General features: G+C 42.1%; 1 protein-coding gene and 1 long non-coding RNA gene across 4 annotated transcripts in view; one reads left to right on the forward strand and one right to left on the reverse strand.

Annotated features, from left to right (window-relative positions):
* The window catches only part of LOC147757672 (uncharacterized), a 35,495-nt gene extending 26,596 nt beyond the window's left edge, over positions 1–8,899 (reverse strand). Inside the window, exon 1 of the long non-coding RNA XR_015320256.1 lies at positions 8,362–8,899. This is a non-coding gene — a long non-coding RNA (uncharacterized LOC147757672). The remainder of the gene's footprint in view (positions 1–8,361) is intronic.
* Positions 1–19,556, forward strand: part of LOC111244353 (uncharacterized) — a 70,937-nt gene extending 51,381 nt beyond the window's left edge. For all 3 annotated transcript variants that reach the window (XM_022791360.2, XM_086979042.1, XM_086979041.1), the window contains exons 3-8: positions 371–463; positions 9,643–9,700; positions 10,319–10,656; positions 13,012–13,404; positions 14,375–14,580; positions 15,402–19,556. In XM_022791360.2, the coding sequence (XP_022647095.1) occupies positions 371–463; positions 9,643–9,700; positions 10,319–10,656; positions 13,012–13,404; positions 14,375–14,575 (1,083 nt within the window). In that variant the 3' untranslated portion in view covers positions 14,576–14,580; positions 15,402–19,556. The remainder of the gene's footprint in view (positions 1–370; positions 464–9,642; positions 9,701–10,318; positions 10,657–13,011; positions 13,405–14,374; positions 14,581–15,401) is intronic.
* Positions 19,557–19,798: the final 242 nt, after the last annotated feature.

Below are 19,798 nucleotides of genomic sequence, written 5' to 3' on the forward strand. Positions count from 1 at the left end.
AGATGAAGGTCTTGAACAATGAACTTACATGCGGGTCTATTTATGAAAATTTGTTGCCGTATGAAACACTTGGGGATATACGTATGAGAATACGCTAAAGCACCGTATTAATTTAGATAGATACTGTATCTATGTATGCATTAAGCTAGATTTGGTGCAGCTATTCTACTAAGAATCCTTTGGTGCCTCGTTGCCATCCTACAGTGATTTATACCTAGTACACACCCTATTCTCGCCTTTCGTTTTCCTTAGGTGTCCTTAGCTTTTTCTACTGGTTTCTATGGCGTTGCATGGCACATTAAATTAAGCAGTAACTTAGATTCTTATAGCAGAAAAGGTCACAAAAGTTGTGTCGCACTGCGTGTTTCAGGGTTTCGGCTTTGTAACGTTTGCTCTGGGGTCTGATGCAGACCGTGCTCGGAACGCACTGAATGGTGCCGTTGTTGAGGGACGAACTATCGAGGTAAGACGGATATCGAAATATGAAAGGAAGGATATTGATTACATAAGCGTGATCGCTACGAATTTTTGCACCGCGAATGTCATGCGAAGGTTAACTCCAAGTAAATGTGATAATAAAAAAGTGGAATTAATTTTATGTATTGTAATTAACTGTGATAAAGGAGAAATTTATTAAATTAACAGAACATAGCAAATAGTGTTTCCTTCTATGAATTATTGAAAATAATGAAAATGCAAATAATTTTAAGATTTGTAGTGTTATGAGTCCTTGTCCTCCCTGTTGTTCCTACCTGACACCTTAGTTGTGCCAGCCACTCCAAAACAAGAAGGACGACAACGTGCCCTCATTCCTTAATTTGCTTGTAACGTGTTTTTATGATAATTATTATTATTATAGTTATTATTATTATTATTATTATTATTAATCTACTTTCTAGTTCACCATTTTTTTTTTTTTTTTTCGCTCCTGCGTGACAGAAGAGATTCATTCATCCATGAAGCACCTCGACAAAGGACAACTAATGATCCTTATTTTTCTGTCATATCTCCCTGAAGATATTCTCTTTATGCGTAAATCACCGTTTGTAAAAGTCTTAAGCAGTTTTATTTCTATTACCGTAAACATAAATCAGTCGTTTCCAGGAAAACGTTCACGTGTGGCCTCATGATTCAGCAAGATAAGCTTAATGAGCGGCAAACGAAGCAGCGGATGATTCAAAGTTGGTGCCGGGCACCATGCCCCATGCCCCATTTCTAATGTCATGGTCCGTTAATGACAAAAGTTGTTAGTCGACTCCAAATGGAGTAAGTTTTCCCATCTGATCACGAAGACGATGATCATTCTGCCGCCTGATATTCTGCACACTCACTGCCATTACCACTATTATTACGGCAACAATTACAAAAATGATGGTTCTAAGGCTATTTGTATCTTTATTCCGACAACAGAACATTACAGCTTGCCTTAATGCTCGTGTATCCCTTCCACTGTGACTCGTGCTAGGTATCTTTCTAAATGGCATTTCTAGCCGGCTTCACGCTGCATTCGTTAATATGTTACTGTATTGCGTAATACTAGAGGTTGTTGCGGAGATATTCTTCAAACCTGCTCATTATTTAATGTGGCATTGAAGAAAGATCGCACGTATTTGGTAGGTTTCGTGAGATCTAAAATCATTGACTTGTTGGGCTTTTGCTAGTTTCCTGAAGGTGCTGAAGTGTTTTGTATGATAGGGATGTATCTGTAGAGGTCTTCGTCAAAAGCTACACATGACTCAGTACTGCGCAGGCACAAAACTCGCATCAGAAGACTGCAAGTCGGAACCGCCTCTTTTACAGAATTCATATAAAAAGCGAAATTGGTTTATGTTTTAAAGCCAGCTAAAAGGCGGGCCTCAAATGTCAGTCTCCTTTAGATCTTTATATTCGTTCTAATCGATGACGCTCAACCGTGTTGTTTTGACGCCAGCACAGTCTATTGCGGCCATTGGGACTGATTTAGATTGGGCTGCCAGGAAGCATATATACAAGTTACCGTAAACCAAGTTGACAGTCCCCTTTGGGAATTTTCCCGCAAGCTGTTTATCTCCATATATCAAACAAAGAGGTATTACACAGCAGGCTTCTATCAATATATAGAGTTTAAGTGTGGCATGTTTTCTGCACGCGGTCGACAAAGGAGCAAACTTTTATCTGCCTAGAACAGGTTAATTAAAATTCAGCGACCCACAACGATTAGCCACTAAGTTGCATTCGATGGGCTGATTCCGCCAAGTATTCATCTAGGAAACATGGGTAGCTTGCATTTATCTGTGATAATTACGTATCATTCGCGTTTTTTTTTTTTCGCGGACTGTATCTTCCCAGTAATCAGAAGTAGACGCGAGCTATAGCAATGTATATGGTCGTTACCGACTGAAGTCAATATTAAACGTTTCTTAGAAACATTAGCATTCTGCTACTATTCTCAGCCGTTATTATTGACGACCTCTTACTGAAAAAGTGTAGCCTAAGGTACAGGTCGGTTCAATCATGTCCAACCTGGCGAATAAGGATAAGCGTTTCTCTCGTACAAATTACTTTTTTTGATTTCTTGAGTGGAGACAAAAAAAGCTTTATGTCGGTTAGACATTGTTACTTTATTGCAATAGTTACCAATAACTCTTAGCATCAAAAGCTGGTACGCGAGTAACTATGCAAACAGTGCATCGGAGTCCATTTGGGATTGTTCCAAAGTCGCTCCATCAAAAGAGTGCTTTTTGATATTATGAATTAAATAGAGGAGTGATATCACACAACACGCTATTTAATGGTGTGCCATATACATAAGCTGCTACAAGTCTTAAAAAAAACTTTATGACTTTAAACCAAGGCGTCGCTAGCAAGCGAAGTAAGGCTGGTAAATGTTCAAGCTTTTAAAAAACTAAGTAAAATCCACTTGAATTTGCTCTAGTTCAGTTTCGAAAATTTATGCTTAGTGATCAATCTTTTGTTCCGTCGGCAGTACTGCGAAAATTCATCGAAAATTGAGACACAATATACTATCTCGGGTCCCTCAAGACATTCATGGGCCGTTAGTACGGCAATCCAGCCCAGTTTCTTGATACAACGCCAGACCTCATCGCCATGCCACAATTACTTCCTGAATTGAACAATGGGGTATCCAACGTTGGCTTCCGCCCGTCTGTTTTCCCACTCCCCAGTTCGTGTGATTACGGGGCTTTTCAAGCTTTCCATGCCCCAAAAAGGTTAACTGGTGGCGCAAGTGTATCCCACCATTAATTTACTTCGGGAAACTGTATACCGAGAAATTAGATGTAGTAGGTTATGTAGCTGTGCCAGAACGCTGGATAGCCGAGAAAAATACGCATATATAAATGCACATCGTTAATATATATATACATATATATATTCTTTTTTTTTTTACCACTTGTGTAAGTAAAAAAAGCAACGTGAAATACATTATTCGTCCACGCTATAAGACCTAACTGCACTCTTCGTGTCAGTGTTGCAATATGCGGATATGTAGGACAGCCCGCGCTCTCGGCTAGTTTGTTGTTTTAAATGCTAAACGTTTACGAATACGACGGCACCCGTATGTGAGCCGGCCAATGTCTCTTCTAGCAAAGCTGTTCAATCACCCACAGCATTTTTCTACCGCCTGTTCTATTTGCTTAGACTAAATTTTTCCTCTGCTGAAATGATCCCCATTAAACCTTGCACGTACGCACTTCGGCATTCTTTGCAACCTTGAATGAAAGCGGACGTAGGAATACATGCGTTTGATACCTAGGTTTCGGCAACCTTTACAGACAGTCATCACCTTTTGATTTGAAGATTAACATCACGGCCGAAGTGGAAACACTTAGGCACTGACTTTACAGAATGGTTGCATGTGCACCAGTCTTCCTCGAGAGACAAAACAGGATAACGGCGTCAGTCTGGGCTCGCGTGATCTCCATTAGCGCGGTGTTCCCTTTGATTCGATACAAAAACCCACTCACAACTACGTACCAAGGAATATTTGGCTGTGCATCTAGTGCTTCAAGAACTCCATAGCGGCGTTACACCCACCGCTAGTTCTTTGTTACGTATGCACTGGATCTAGCTGCTGTTCGCACCGGGATCTTTAGGTTGAAAGCGACTTTGCAGACTATAGCGGGCACAGAACCTTGCTGCTCACAGAAACACGCTGACCAACTTTGCCAACATGTCAACTTGAACTATATTTCGGTACATTTGATCGTCCCGTGCAAACCTCGCAAGGGCAATGAAGCTAATTGATAAAGCTATATCAGGCAGGATTGCTTAATGCCGTCTAGAAACGCCCGGAATTTGAACGAAAACCTGACACGTTCCAAGACAAGATGTTTCGCCTGGGCGAACGCGTACGGGTCCTCAAAACCTCCCCAGCCCCACGCACACTACCCTGACGCATAAGGTGGAAATTGCTCGAATAGACAAGCTTTGAGCTTCTCGTACGTTTTCACATTGTGCACAGCGGGTTCGAACCAACATTGGGCTGGGCCTAACAGAAGTTCATAACATAAATTAAGCAGGCGCTTGTGTGAGCTGCCGTAAACACCTGTCGCTCTTTCCACCATTTTAATCCACTGCGCGGGCGTCGATAGTTAGAAAATGGTAGAGTCAACGACGCGACATCCCCTACATTCTGTCAAACGTCCGACCATAAGCCTTAATCTAAGACCTCGGCCGACCACTTCGTCCAACAAACCAACTAATATCGTGGTAACGTGACTTCATTGTTTTTTTGCTACTACGAGTTGTAGTCCCAGCGTATTAGTATCGCTATGCATGCGAGTATATATATATATATTTTAGGCTGCTATAAGCGAATCCAATGAGTTTGAAACTGAAGAACTTTTGAGCCCGCTGAGTTAGAACGATGATTTTTTTAATACGTGTTAAAGTTACTCTCCTTTATTTTCCACGCATTTGTCCTAGCCCACTACTTTTCTACAGATGTATGGCTTCTCGAGATAAATCTCGAGGATAAGTTTGCCCACAAGTCATCTTTTTAGGTCATGGGAAGCCCCGTAATCACAGAGACTTAGATCGAGAGAATAGGCGGGTCTAAGCCAACGTTAAGTACTCCTTTGTCCAATGCAGAGAGTAATTGAGTTAGCGTAACCAACGTCCTTCTGATTGCCATGCCAACAGTCGATGAGCCTCTGAAAGAATTCGATATAGCGGGCTACATTCATTATTTCATTTTAGATGAATATCTCATAGTAGCAGATGATCCTAATGTCAGTTGCAAGTGCTACCGTTACCATACGTCCCGACACTGCCTCCGAACTGGATTTCCCTTTAGGGCTACACCATTTGCTCATTTGGCCCTTCTCCGACTAGGTGTAGATACGGAATTATGCATTGTCTATAGCGATCGTATGCTTGAAGCGCGTTTTATGCAAAATGCACCTGAAATACGTTCTACACATTTCCAAGTAGTGTGGAATCAATCTACGGGATTTTCTTTACTCACATGGCCTGTTTTCAGTACTTGTGTTATAGTTCTGTTACAGGTTATATGTGGAATGGTAGTTTTGCTCAGAGCCCTTAGATCTCCAGCTCTGCTTTCGTGCAAAGCGTTCTCAATCATGGCAGTGTATACTTGTCCTTCCGGTCCTGACATCTGGTCATTTTAGCACTCTACTAGGCTCCTCAACACTCCAGTTTCCGTTCTTAAGACATCCGCACCACCTACGTTGTTCTTTCGTTTAAGGCCTCCTTGACTAATGTTTTCATTAAGCTTCGATTAATTTTTGTAGCTCTGTGAAAATTTCTATTCCTTCCAAGAATCAAAACTCGAGTAGTGAGCATTGACTTCCAAGACTATAAAATATTTGTCCTCCCGCTCATTTCTTCTAAAATAAATTTAATTTTATCTGGCAGCAGCAGCAGCAGCACGTAGTTCAAAAGCTAATAAATTATGAAATCTGCCCGATTCGTTTGTAACAGACCAATATATATGTGGCACGGAAAAAAATTAGGCGTATATATATATATATATATATAGTGGTGTTAAAAAAAGTATTGACCCTTTAAGCCAAAATTAAAAAAATAAACACAATTCACAGAGAGTTGTAATGGCCGAAACAGATAATGGTCCTATAGTGCGAGATCCGGGCTATGATGAATTAAAGTTTCCGATTTAAGTTCTTTTAATTTTTTTCCGGGTAACTAGTTCTCTATGTGGTCTGATGACGTGCATTCCCAACGGACCTTTTTTTTCCGATGGCTAACTATAGTTTTCTTAGTTGTTGGCAGTAGAGGCTTGAATCAATCGATTTCACAGTTAATGATGTACAATTGTTTTCGAATCATACCAAACAGATAGAATCAATCACAGTGTTCGGTATCATTCTGGGCTTTGGGGCAGATAGTGAAACATCTCTACCACACATTACTCTTCTATGTTATCACGATTCGTGACCAACTGCTTTAGACCAATTGCCCAGTTTCGTTGGGTTCCTGTAGGCTACGGTCTAGTAAATTCATTAGCGTCAATTTATGTTGCACCCAAACACTGGATTTTTTGCAGCCGGTTTTAAAACTGTTTGGACAAAACAATTCTCTGATTTTTGCTTCCGGCATAACTTATTCACCCGAAGTTTCATCAGCTTCTTTCGAAATACTGCGAAACTACTACGAGGAGGATGCCTCACATCAAAATGTTTAAAACGGAAGCATCCGTTCGTGCCGGTGAAGCCAGAGATAGCACAATTTTTTGCCTTTACCGTAACGAAATTTTTTTCGTTACATATGTCATATTGTAACGAGATTTCTACAGAAACCTCACATATTCTGGACATAATTCATATTACCTGAGATATGAAGTTTTTCAACAATACACGTCTATATATATATATATATATATATATATATATGAGACGTTTGCAGCTTTTTCTTCCATAATGCGTTTATCCAACGCCGTAAAAGCTTCAAAACTGAGCGCTGCAGCGAACTTTGAAGATGAAGGCTCAACTAGAATTAGTGATTACTTCAGCAGTAGCAGGGCTTGCTAGTTTGTTATAAGCTGCTCTTTTTCAGGGGTAGCATGGAAATGGTACGATTCATATGTCCATAACATGATCCAATTTAATACGTAGTAATGGTAACTGTCGCAGAATATTGATATCATCGCGACGTAAATAGCTAAACAGGATCAATTCGAGTTATTTTTGTGATTAATCCGGGCGATAAAGATAATCTACCAAAGGAACAAACATTTCATGTGAGAGAGAGTGTTTATAAAAACAAACGGTAGTTATATGATAATCCTGGCATAAATTACATTCCCTTTGACGCTTAAATTTTTTCAGGACAATAAGTATTTATTGCATTGTCACCTAACCCATATGGCAAAAGTGTCCTTCATCTCACCATCGTTGCCATTGCTAGGATGAACTGCTTGAACAAGATAGCTGTTTTATAAAAAATTATAACTGCATTCTGTTTAAAACTGGAAAATGAAGCGAGCGATTTTTACGTTTGCCGTCATGTCGTGTTTCGTTAAAACTCTGCGGCTGCTTACAACCCATATGCTTGGGTTTGGCCTAAAGCGGTCAGAAAATGCGGATTCCTTATATTGGATGTGACAGGCTTATAAGATTTCCATCTTCGTATTCCTTTCTTTTCAACTGGTGGCGTCTAGCTCAACATTGTATGTCTAATGAGCTGTAGTTAGTCTGGCAGGGGCCAAGTAATCAGTATAGTTTTTAGATACATGGCTATTTTTACAGAAACGCGTTACTTAGCATGTAGCACCACCAATCGATGTTGGACTAAATGATACTGCAGTTTAAGTTAGAAGATTAAAGAGCGCCAGTTCATAGATGCCACGTTCTAAGCGCACGCCTATAAGACAGATGTGCTTCTAGCCTGCTATAGTTGTATGTAGTATACGAAGCTAAAGCAGAACAATAACTCGTTGCTCTAGTCAGCAAAGTACATTAGTAGAGATAGCACTCTTGGTCATTTCCTTTTATAATTAACAACGGTAAGATCTGTTCCTTAAGCCATCATGCTCTGGTTCACATAGAGTTCAGGAAATGCCTCCATACATAGCTCGATCCGGAATTTAACTATTACATTTGCGTTCCCCATAGATTTCGTCCGTTCCAGGCCGCTTGTTATCAATCGAATTCAGTAACCTCGATGCCTGCCTTAATTATTTCTGTGAATCGATGAGTCGAAGTTCTGGAAAACGAGAAGCTACGTACGTTCATGCCTAAATCATTATTTTCGTCGTTTCGTAGCTTCAAAATATCAGTCATTCATACTGCTGTCTTCTACTTTACTTCTCAAGCTACGTTTTAATGGATAATCGTACTGCCACACATATCACTATGAAAGCGTAACGATGTTCAATCTTACCGTATACACTGAGTCTGTTTTGCCGGATCAAGAACTGAAATTACCGGGTGAAGTACACGAAAAATTGGTGCGAACAAGTTCCGATTTTTGATTCAGACTTCTTACGTTTGTTCTGTTAGCCTAGTTAGCCGCGTTGGCGTAATCTGAACGGTTCGCAAGGGATAGAAACGTTGTCTTTAACCTACGTTTCCTTACGAAATATGCCCAACGGTTCCGAATTTGTTTCTACTGCCGAACAAACAGCTGTTCGGGACTTCACGTCGAGCCAGGTACTTTGCGCTTGCTAAGCTTATCGCACCGGCCATAGCCTTCCGTCCTGTCAGGTACATTCGGTCCAGATACATCTATCCGCTCACTCAGTAGCAAACCAGTGTGAGTTCTCTCTCATTACTGTTCTCCACCGCGTAGGTCGAGGACTTCAAGTATCTCGCAGCCCCTTCTATAGCGCGCACGTAGTGACATGTGCCCGGTAGCAAAAAACAGTGCGTTCAGCTCACGATGTATCGTACGAAGTACTGAGTGATCATAATACTATAGATGTGTGATGGCGAGGAGAACTGCTGGTGCCATATGCATGGCACCAAAGTGTTTACGCCGCTACAATTGATTATATTATGTACGGCGTATTGGACTTACCGACGTTCACCATGCTAGCATGCCATACACGGCGTTTTTCGATGACTATGGTATGAAATGTGTTTTTAAGACCTATCTAACCCTAGGTTTGAACTTTGGAGTTGCGCCGCTAACTGATATTGTTAGCCTAGAAGTAGGTATTATTCTTTGACTGACAAGAATCATCAATAAGATTTTAACAGTTTTTCTAGAATCATTGTCTTGTTTGTTTTCTTTATTTCTCTAGCGTTCTCGATGCGAAATTAATAGAAGTAGTGATTAGGGCTTCTCTTGTCGTTGACTGCGTCTGAACTTGAAACTTTTGTGTTTGTGAGCGGACCTGCGCTGCTATTGTTACAATGAATGCCCGATACAGTGAATGATGGAGTAATCATAATGGCAGTGGTAATGTTGGGTTGACAATAATAATAACGAGTCTGCGGAAATGGGTCTTTTGGGCCCGGGTATAAGCTGCTTAGTGTCATCCGCTTGGTCGGTAGGCGGGTTATTATGACGGTTAATCAGTGAGTGAATGCACCGTGCAAATCTATAAATGAGCATCATCTGTAACTCGAATCGTTCGTTGTTGCTTCCGTTTTCGTCTCTTCTGTTCGTTTTGTCGACTTCTCTCCGTTGACCGTACGCTTTATCAACAAATGTCCATAGGTTAACAACGCCACCGCACGAGTGCATACGAAACGAGCGGCATCGCTTGCGGCATCAAGTAGGTGAACACACAAAATCATAAATCACCTTACTATCTCTACGATAATTTTTATTTTCTACTTGTGGACTAAATAGGATTTACCTGTATGGACCGAATTAGACCTACATGTATATCTATTTATACGCACGCACCCGCACAGTTTACTCTCATCGGGTCACAGGGAGCTTTTTTAGAGCCAGACTTAGTGATTAGACGTTAAACATCAAATACTATTTCATTAACGTAGAGCTCTAAGGAGGGAAACGTCATGCTAAACAAGTCTGTTACCCTGGCCACGACCAAATTTAGTGAACGGTATGAATGATTTAAATAACTATAGGTAAGTTTTCAACTCCTTTGACATGCCCTGCGTTTAATTTCGTTGCCTAATTGCAAATGAAAGGGTAAGTGTGTTGTCCGACAGGTGTTCAAATACAAAATATTATTTGATCTATGGGTTTACAGCCCTACAGCTAAGTGTGTAATCAGGCCCGATCTACAATTTGTTTCTCTTTCAGTTTTATAATCTTATAGGTGTATAATTATTTATTTAGATTCGATAGTTATGTTAGCGCTGCTGAACGGTACCGGCTCTACCATCATGATTCTGACTTTTTTTTCTCTATTTATTTTCAGCTGCCGCGGCGGTTGCTGCAGCCGCTGCGGCTGCCCAAAACGGCGCTCAGAACGGCTTAGCTAGCGGTGCGCTGTCGGGGCCGGGGAGTGGAAGCTGCCTTCCACCGCCTCCGCCGCCAGGTGGCGATACTGCCGGCGGTCGACGGTTGTCTCCCGTTGGTCCCCTCGGCCCTGGGGGTACGGTTCAGGGGGCTCCATCCTCCCTGGCCTTAGCGACGGCTGCTGCCTCCCGACTCGCCGCGTCACCGCTCGCTGCCCTGACAGCCGGGATCTACCAGGACCCCCTGCTAGCCACATACGCGGCCAATGCAGCACTGGCGGCACAAGGCGCTTTGCCGGTCAGTTCCACGGCACAAAATACATGCATACCTCCTTTTCTCACTCTCCCTCTCTCTATAGCAAAAGCTTGCTGATAGTTAAAGAGCCTTAACTTTACACTTGTTAAAGTAGCAAGAAGTAAGCAAATAATGGCAATGGAGTGCGAATTAAGCCGTGTGGCAGGTCTGACTGCGGACAACAGGGACACGGTAATGCCACCTGTTAAGTCTCGACTACCCGTCTATTACTACAATGAGATCGTACATTAAAACTATTATATCGTAATTGTATAGCATTAGCGTATGCTGAAAAAGCTACGGTTATGACGTTAGCGCTTTCCTTGACTAGTATCGAAGTGACGCAGAATAAGCCTCATATCGTTAATATTTGCAACAATAACCTTTATTACTAATATATTCCTGCAACTTGCTATGTGTACGCCGCAAACGTCTAGCTAAAGAAGAGCCCGGGAAAAAAAATTTTCGGGAACTTTTTTTTATTAAGTTATCTACTTACCGATATTTAGTTCTCTTCATGGCCAGCCGTTGACGGCGCGCCATCCCTTGGGTCATCGCAGATGTATCTGACGGCTTTATAAACGCCATTACGTAGATTATTTGCCGCGACTGGTTCGGAGTCTTGAATCCATTCTTGCTGGACCTGTTTAGCATTTTCCGTATCTTGTCGTTGTTTCATGATCTGCTTTATTCGACGGTGGTTACAACCATGTTGAAATCGGTGTACGAAATCTGGCCAACAATAAACGTCCACCACGTTCTCAAAACATATTTCTAATCATCCCTACATTTTTCCACGAGGACTTATCGAGTAAGTTCCGAAGACGAAATACTAAGATAACGGCAAGTGTTGGTCTCAAATGCAGAATCTTAAAATTGAGCGAGAACAATATTGATTTCTAGTTTGTGCCCTCCACAATGTTTATGCCATCTGCTTAGGACCGCTGTCTTGTTTCGCTTTCCTTATATTCAAGAAGACATTGAAGACGCAATAGGCGAAGACACCGTACAACGTCGTAAGTAACGCGTGCCGCATGAGCCGCTGCCAAAGCCTCTGAATGTGAAAATCGTAGATACAATAGCATGTAAGTAAAGTTTCCGACTTAAATAGCTGGCAACTCCATGTTTCGAGCTAGGTTTAAATAGCAGATCGTACATTTGACCATATATAATCGGTTCGACGACAAGCTGTACACAAAGAGGCGGAGTTCTACGATGGGCAGGAAATTTACAATTGTACCACACACATCTCCTAGCAGTGAATCTGTAAAAGAAGGAACTAACTGTTCAGCTACGGAGCTACATAACTGTGACATATCTAAAAGTCACAACAGTTAACTGCCGGCCATTTCGATAAGATGGCTAAACACCAGTCAGTTGCATTTTTAACATCGACCATTGTTATTCACTAGTATTCCCGTAGCACAGGAAAGATTCTAGAGCGTATCTACTGCAAACATGTCACACAATTCCACCTACTCTTTATCGAAACCATGTGAGTATCTCCTGCTCCTTAAGCAGATATGAAATGGAGACTCTCCGGTCGGAGACGGCCGACAGACTTCTGGGTCATTCTATATATATATATATATACAAATCGGTTTTTGCAGTGACGATTAGTGCAGGTCCTGTGTAGCGGCTGCGGGAAGTAACTACGGGGAGGTGTCGTATAGGTAGCGTTACCGTGTCGCTGCTTGGATTGCTGCCGTGTGAAAATGTCCCGTTCTCGGTAACGTATTCCAGTGTCGCCGGCGTACATTGGCGCCGCTAAAGATAAAGGTGCATGTGTCTGAACGATATTAAAAGTGTTCAGCTCGTACCTTTTTATATCGTAGTTTTACTTCTTGCGATAACAATAATAGCAATAATAATGAATATCGCGGCGGTTGCTTCTGTTTGCGTCAGTGTATAATGTAATATAATAAGTGGATAGTATCACCTGTCGCTTGAGCGAAAAGTCTACTTTATTAATTAGGTGCAGCATACTTGACAATTCCGTGCAACTAAAACCCCCTGAGGTAGATTTCTCATACTACGGTAATTATTTACGACGAGCCTTACAGATGGTGAGAGTTTGGCCTTCCGTATAACCTAAACTGGAACGCATATAGGATTAATTCAAGCGTACTCTAAACTAAGTCAAAAGGACTATTAGTTAGTGTATGCTTCGGCTACAAAAAAGTAGTTTCTTCCAGCTTGTTTATTAGAAGCATAGGAATTGATTCAGTTGCCTGTTTGTATTTGCAAATATATTCTTTTCCAGAGGTCACATAGGGTTCTGCTATTAACATCTTTTATTATTATTGCTTTGGTAACAGTGGCTGTTATTATGTGCGGTATCTGTGTGTGACATCACAGGCAAGTTATGCGGCGTCAGCGGCGTATGGGGTATCAGCTGCCCGTCAGTATGCAGCAGCTGCTCAGTTAGCGTGCGCTGGCCAAGCTCAAGCAGGGGCAGGGCCGACGGCGGCGGCGGCGCCCCCGCCACCTCCCGCTGGCTCGACACAGCTCGCCGCTGCGGCGGCGGCGGCAGCGGCGGCCGCAGCAGCTGCGGGTTATCCTCAGGCTGCAGCGGCGGCCTCGATGGCCGGCAATCCCGCCGCAGCTATGTACTACGCCGCTGTAGCTGCCCAAGCTGCTGCACCGACAGTTTATAGCGGGTTAGACCCATACCAGCATCTCACGTCAGCGGCAGCGGCAGCTGCGGCTCAAAATGGGCTTTCAGCATTATCTGCCGCGCAGGGATACACGGTAACAGCGAACTGTAGAAATTGGCACGAAGCTGTATCATTGTTATTTCTGTTTTTATTAAGCGATTTATATTTTCAGTGAGGCCATTTCACTCATCTCAGGTAAACACGTCCTTGTCCAGGACGAAGACGGACATATCGAGCAAATGCTATTCTTTCGTTTCATACTACTGTTTAAAATGTACGGCAGCGGATGATTTTGCTTCGTCCCTATATATACTCGGTGTAACGTATATGGCAACCTCATGCAGACAGCCATATGTACGTTCCATATGCAATGCACATAAATTCTATTGGATTATACTAGTGACCACACAGTATAAATACCGCGTACGTTTGGCTTTCCAGATATTCAGTAATGAATCAGCTTAGGAAAATTCAGTTTGCTAGTACATATGCGTTTGGTTCATGTAAGTTCTTTGAAGAGCTACATCAGACAGCGAAAAAAAAACGACGACGTGGAAACTTGAAAGATCTTGGCAAACAGCGTTATAAGTTAGGTGGTCTTTGATTCATACGTGTCGCTATGAGCGTCGTCTATTTAGGCTAAAATAGATTAGCGTGGAGGAAACGACCACGCCTTTTTTCCAGCAAACGTGTTATGAGTCCTTGTTGACTCCACCAGCAGCAGTCGATCCTAAGCTCAAGCATCAAGAGCCACATAAGCTGTTAGGTTTATGAAGTTCGGCCGACCGTTCGTCCAGACGTACGTCCAGGTTAATGAACAGAATAAAGGCAAAGTACAGATACCGACAAATACGAGTGCCTTCTTTCAATCAAAATGTGCGCTAAACAACCTACATTTTATATATGCACGCTACTTTTTGTTTTTCAGCTATTGACGACGCGAACGCGAGGCGAGATTAGCATTTCGAAGAAATGCTTGCCACCGACGTTTTTTTTCGCGCGTCCTATATTAACCGATCGTTGTAGTTCAATGGTTTTATTAGCAATTTCTATTTGAATTTCAGCCACTCATTAGAGGTGGCGGGCCCGGATCGGTATCTGGAGCGCCGGCTCCTTCACAGTCCGCTGGTTCTGTGTCCACATCAACGGGCCCGGATGGCCTATCACAGCAGCAGGCAGAAATTTTGCGACGGATTCACCAATCGCGCACCCTTCAGCAACAAAACGCGCTTTACAAGAACTCAGTTCGTTTTATGCCATATTGACTGATGTGAGCACTACATCACAATAGAATATAGATTTAGCTCTAGTTTAGGTAGGTCATATAATTTGATTGAGCCAAACCTCGAAAGGGCATAATGAAGTTATAGGAAAGTATCATTCTTAAAGTATTGTGCTGTCTCCCCACGCTGACCAGCTTAGTCTAAGGAGCGAAGAAAGAAGATATGAATGAGAACGAAGTCTCATGCTAGTCGAAAAGTAAGCTTGATACTGGTTAAATAGAGTAGTTAAACAATACCGTCTATATATTTGTGCTCTCGGTGTCCGCGAACGGTAACACGTTAACCGTGTGTGTATTTAAGCCGTCTCTTTTTTTGCCGTATATGTGCCCCCCTTTGTATTTTTCTGGCCACTGCTAGTGGCATTTGGAGAACTTTGAGTCCGTCCGTCATTGCCTAACGCCTCAGTTCCCAGAGCCAATTTGAAATTTAAAAGAATCGCATTTTATACTATGCCTTCTATAAATTTAGTAGCCTTAATTCATATACGCGTTTATTGATGGCTTCAAGCTAGCTAGGGGTGGCGAAATTTTTGAGCAGGGTCGTGTTCTACTGTCTACTTGAAACCGTAGCAAGTCGATCGATTCTAATGCTGTAAAACAATAGATAACAGGTATTTTACATTCAGGTCCGTCTCTGATTACTTCCGAGAACGAAGTGAGTATCATAGACAATGAACGGAGGAAGATGTACTGATGATAACCATTAAGGCGGTCCACATCGATCGCCGACACTAGTATCTAACCAGAGACGTCAATGTGTGTTAGCTTTGGATATTGTATTTGTTCTGCTCTCGTGCGTGTTGTTTTAGGTGAACGCACCTAGTCCGAAGATGGCAATCGTAACCTGGATGCCCGTCGTGCTAATTTTCAATCAGTGTCGTAGAGAAACATCTACTGAGCGAATTTCGTCTTTCTCCAACATCAATGCCATGTCGGTGCGCAAAAGGAGAAGGAGGCAGGCAGTACCTCTCACTTGGCGAACTGTCTAGCTGAAAGAAGGACACGACCATTTAGGAGCTACATAGCTACAGCCTAACTGCGCGTGCCACGCACGTCGTCGACCTGAAGAGGGTTTTCGTGCGCTCGTTTGATGGACGTTCTAGCGCTAGTGATGGCTACTTCCTAGTGAAGCGTGCGGCGAGCATGTGTGACATCCTATTTATATCCTGATTATTACTGATGTGGTTCAGAAGAGATGAGCTCGACAACACGACTATATCGATTCAAGCAAAACTGTTTCCGAATCTCGCCATGTCAACAAGATGGCGACATGTAGAGCATCAGCAAGACGCTAACTATAACCGAATGCTTATTCTTAATGTATGATTAGTGACCTGAGGATACAGGCGACTAGTAGCCATAGTGGGCTAATGCAGGTGCAATAATGGACTAGTAATGGGAAGAAACACAACAAACGATAGCCCATATTGAGTCCGTTCGGAAGAAACGCTGAAAACCTCGAGCTTTTTCACGTGGACTAGAGAGAGGTGTCACAGTAATTTTGAGCTAAATAAGTTCACAACTGACAGCCAAACAAAGCTGAGCTCATAAGACGTTTTTAACGATTCATTGAAGTTCTTCGACAACGGTGTCGGGTTGTTCGGTAGTATTATTTTGAGCAGTTCTTTGATTTGTGACCTAACTTGGTGCACGTTATTAGGCTAGGGGAGACGCTTGTCCCTTACACTAGTTTATTGCGTTGTCGTCTGCTAGTTCGAGTTACCTGTTGGGTGATAGAAAGAGCCAATGTGTAGTTAAGCGGTAGCTTTTTGAACGTGTCTCTTCAACACTTTTCGCAATTATTTCGTGACAAAAGCTTTGTTGGTGTCAGGGCTGGTCGTAGAATGTTTTGCTATCATGATTGAATGTTTACAAGATTGTAGCGTTTATATCGATAGATGAGGCAAGCTATGGGTGGTAGGACGTGGCAGCGGCTATAGCGAGTATTTACGATTTCGGTTTCCTCGCTACTTTGCATATTAAACAATCTATTCATATCGCTATCGACGCATAATCTTTGGTAACATATAGATTGTTCTATTTAGCGCCTAGTAACAAACGCAACGACCCAATGGTCCTCGGACGACACTCGGTCTAACAACACTGCTTCACTACATCGACAGTGAAACACCGTTCACTAACGCCTGTAATATTAATACACCTATACTTGAAGCGCTAAGCATCTCTCCCCGAAGCAGCAAGAGCACGCGACTGGGCTTTCTGATCATATCCTTTAGAAGCCAACAATGTTATTAAAAAACAAAAAAAAGAAACGTTTTTTTGACCCAATTACTAATTCCAACGAACGAAGCAATGTGCAACAAACTCTACATATACACACACACACACACACACACACACACACACGCATACGGGAAATGCAGGCACAGAGAGTTCACGTGACAAACGAGAGGAAGCACGGCAGAACAGGCGGGCAATCCTAGCTTTATAAATATATACGGATGATAAAAATTTATATTGCTCTGATGCACATGTTATGCTTGGGCTGAAAGTATTACCGACAGATATCGTAATCTAGGGAAATGTTTCAGCCATTCTCGGCACATAGCAACGAAGCACACAGAGATCTATCAAAGAAAATAGAATTAGTTGAACGCAGTCTATGGATAGGTAAACCGCGTCTGATCTGTTCGGGACGTGAGAAATTTCTCAGCTAATCTGAGTAAGTCGTATAAGTTTAGCAGTAACGCTACTGGCTAATTTTGTATTCGGCCGTCTGACATTATCATTAACGAAAAGAAAAAAAAAGTTCAAAGATGAGTGGAATTTAGTGACAATGCTGATTATTTGTATACTCGATGCATATATAAGTGCCAGAATTCAATAGGTCCGAGTCGTTGTCGACTGCGCGAAACAGTCACAACGTAAAACGTCATTATGGGAACTTTGTCATTATGTACATTGCTCGTATTCATTCTTATATCACCTATTTAACATCGCAGGGAGATCGTCACGGTTTATTTCGCCTGGTAAATCGGAACTATTACCATATCAAAGTGTGTCATGCCACAGAGATGAAACTAATAGATAATAATACTCTACAAGAAGAACTTAGTTTCGCACGTTGTTTTTAAATATCCTTTTCTGTATTTTACGTATACTTACAGACCTAATAAGGAAAATCGTCTATAGAGTCAATTTCACAGTTGCAGTGTGAACGAGCAGATTTGATCTCAGTGCCGTATTGCGGCAGGCTGACGTGCATCAAGGAAACCATAACAGTATAGTATTCATGTTGATGACACTTCTTGCCATTTCTGCCCCATAATTATACGTAGGTTTCGTACGTAGGGTACGTACGTACGTTTCATTCGGGACAAGCAACGCCCAGTGTGACGTCAGCGACGAAAAAAATCGTCGGGCCCTAAAATTTTTAGAAGACACCCGTTAAAACTAGTCAATTTAAACGCCGTTCGTTTCTATTCAGTATATAATATTGGTTTATAGAGCGAGAGCAAGTAGCGGAACTGCGCGAAATGCAGGCTGCTACTTATAGTAGGAGAATCAACGATGCTACAATTCTATCTAGCGACCCTACGTTGTCCGCATCCTTCGTGCGTCATCGGCAACAAAGTAAAGCTGTCATGAAGTTTCGTTTGACCACATTCGTTCCCGAATTGAAGGGCTGGCCTCGGCGTTGTCCAGGCGGTTGGTTAGCAGCTACATGAAGCGAGCGGAAGCGGTCCGGTATCTGCGTATTCGTTTCCTTTAAATCTCTGCCAAAGTAAAAACGAGCTGCTCTGCAAGCTTTTATCAGCTTTCTGATGACCTTTAGTTCTCAGATAAGACCTGAACAAACACAAGTACTCTGGGGACGTGAATCTCCATATCGTAATCACTAGTAAATCTGCTCCTACTAAAGACGCCCTTATTCAGTGAAACATACAGATCATTAGAGTTGTATTGATTTTATTTATGAACATATTTTAAATCATAGATACAATTATATACAGCACCACGAGACGTCCAGTCTAAGATATCACGCCTGTTTTAGTTAAACAGAAGTATATCACGCAAATGGCTAGCTTTTCCCAGCGCGAAACCAGGTGTGTCTACGTCCGGCCTTCGTAGGCAACCATGATCCTGCCGTTGCACCATGACGGGGGCGCTATTTCGAGCCTAGGTAAGCTCGGTTCCCTGGTCGGCCCGATCAAATCGCTCTTGTCAGCCTGCACGAGTATCTAGAATATAGCACCTGGAGGTTCGGGACAAATCGGGACCAAATTAACATCTTTCGTTTACAAGTGACACCTAAATGAAAACAGATGTTTGGATGGTTATTTTCCGAATCGTTCGACAGGGACGCTCTTCGCGGACGAGCTTATTTACCGTAACTGCCGTTGCCTTGACCACTGCTCAAATACGGCACCCAATCGCCCACATATCCTATTCAAAAGCCTTTTCTCTAAAACAATGAGTAATTAATTGTTAATAGCAGCGCTGAGTGAAACGACGTTGCTTCATCTAGGCCCGTTGAAGTATCACTCTTCAAGTCTTTTTTTTCTCATTTAAAATTTGCGCCATTGTTCTCCGCACGACGCATATAATTAGTCGATTTTAAGCTAGTGTCATCATCTCAAGCTATTGAATATTATCTAACATTCGCTCTATGAGAAACATGAACTTTTTGTCTCGCTTTTTTCCCTTCGTTTCAGAAAGGGCTGGTGTCCGGCGACTCTAAACAATTACGGAGAAATCCGTTCCAATTTATCCCGAACATTCTGTAGGCTATTGGCAAGCATTATAATTTTATATTGCCTAGACAAATAATGTATTATTCAATTCGTTTAACCCTCGTGTGTTGCTGCGTTTTGTACAATTTATTATTTATCAAGTACTAACAAAAGAAAAAAAAAAGCATACAAACACATACGTGGGCTGCCGACGAAGGAAGGATAATTATCGGCTGAAAAAATGTAAATAAATATCTTTGTTAAATAGATTATGGCTGTGTCATGCTTCTTGTTATCTCGACGAAACTCTAAAAACGTGTACTTTCATTGGGATAGAGTTGTAAAATGTTTAAGGGCTTAACAAATAATGCATGTTCCATTCTCGACTAACCTAGCCATATACATATCGACCAATCGTCGTAGGCAATATTAAAACGAAACACATATCCAAATATCATTACACATGTCTACGATAGTAAGTAAGAAGATGATCAAGGTTATTTCAAAGCTGC

Source organism: Varroa destructor, unplaced genomic scaffold, assembly GCF_002443255.2.
Source record: "Varroa destructor unplaced genomic scaffold, Vdes_3.0 BEIS01000002.1, whole genome shotgun sequence".
NCBI classification, from domain to species: Eukaryota; Metazoa; Arthropoda; class Arachnida; order Mesostigmata; family Varroidae; genus Varroa; species Varroa destructor.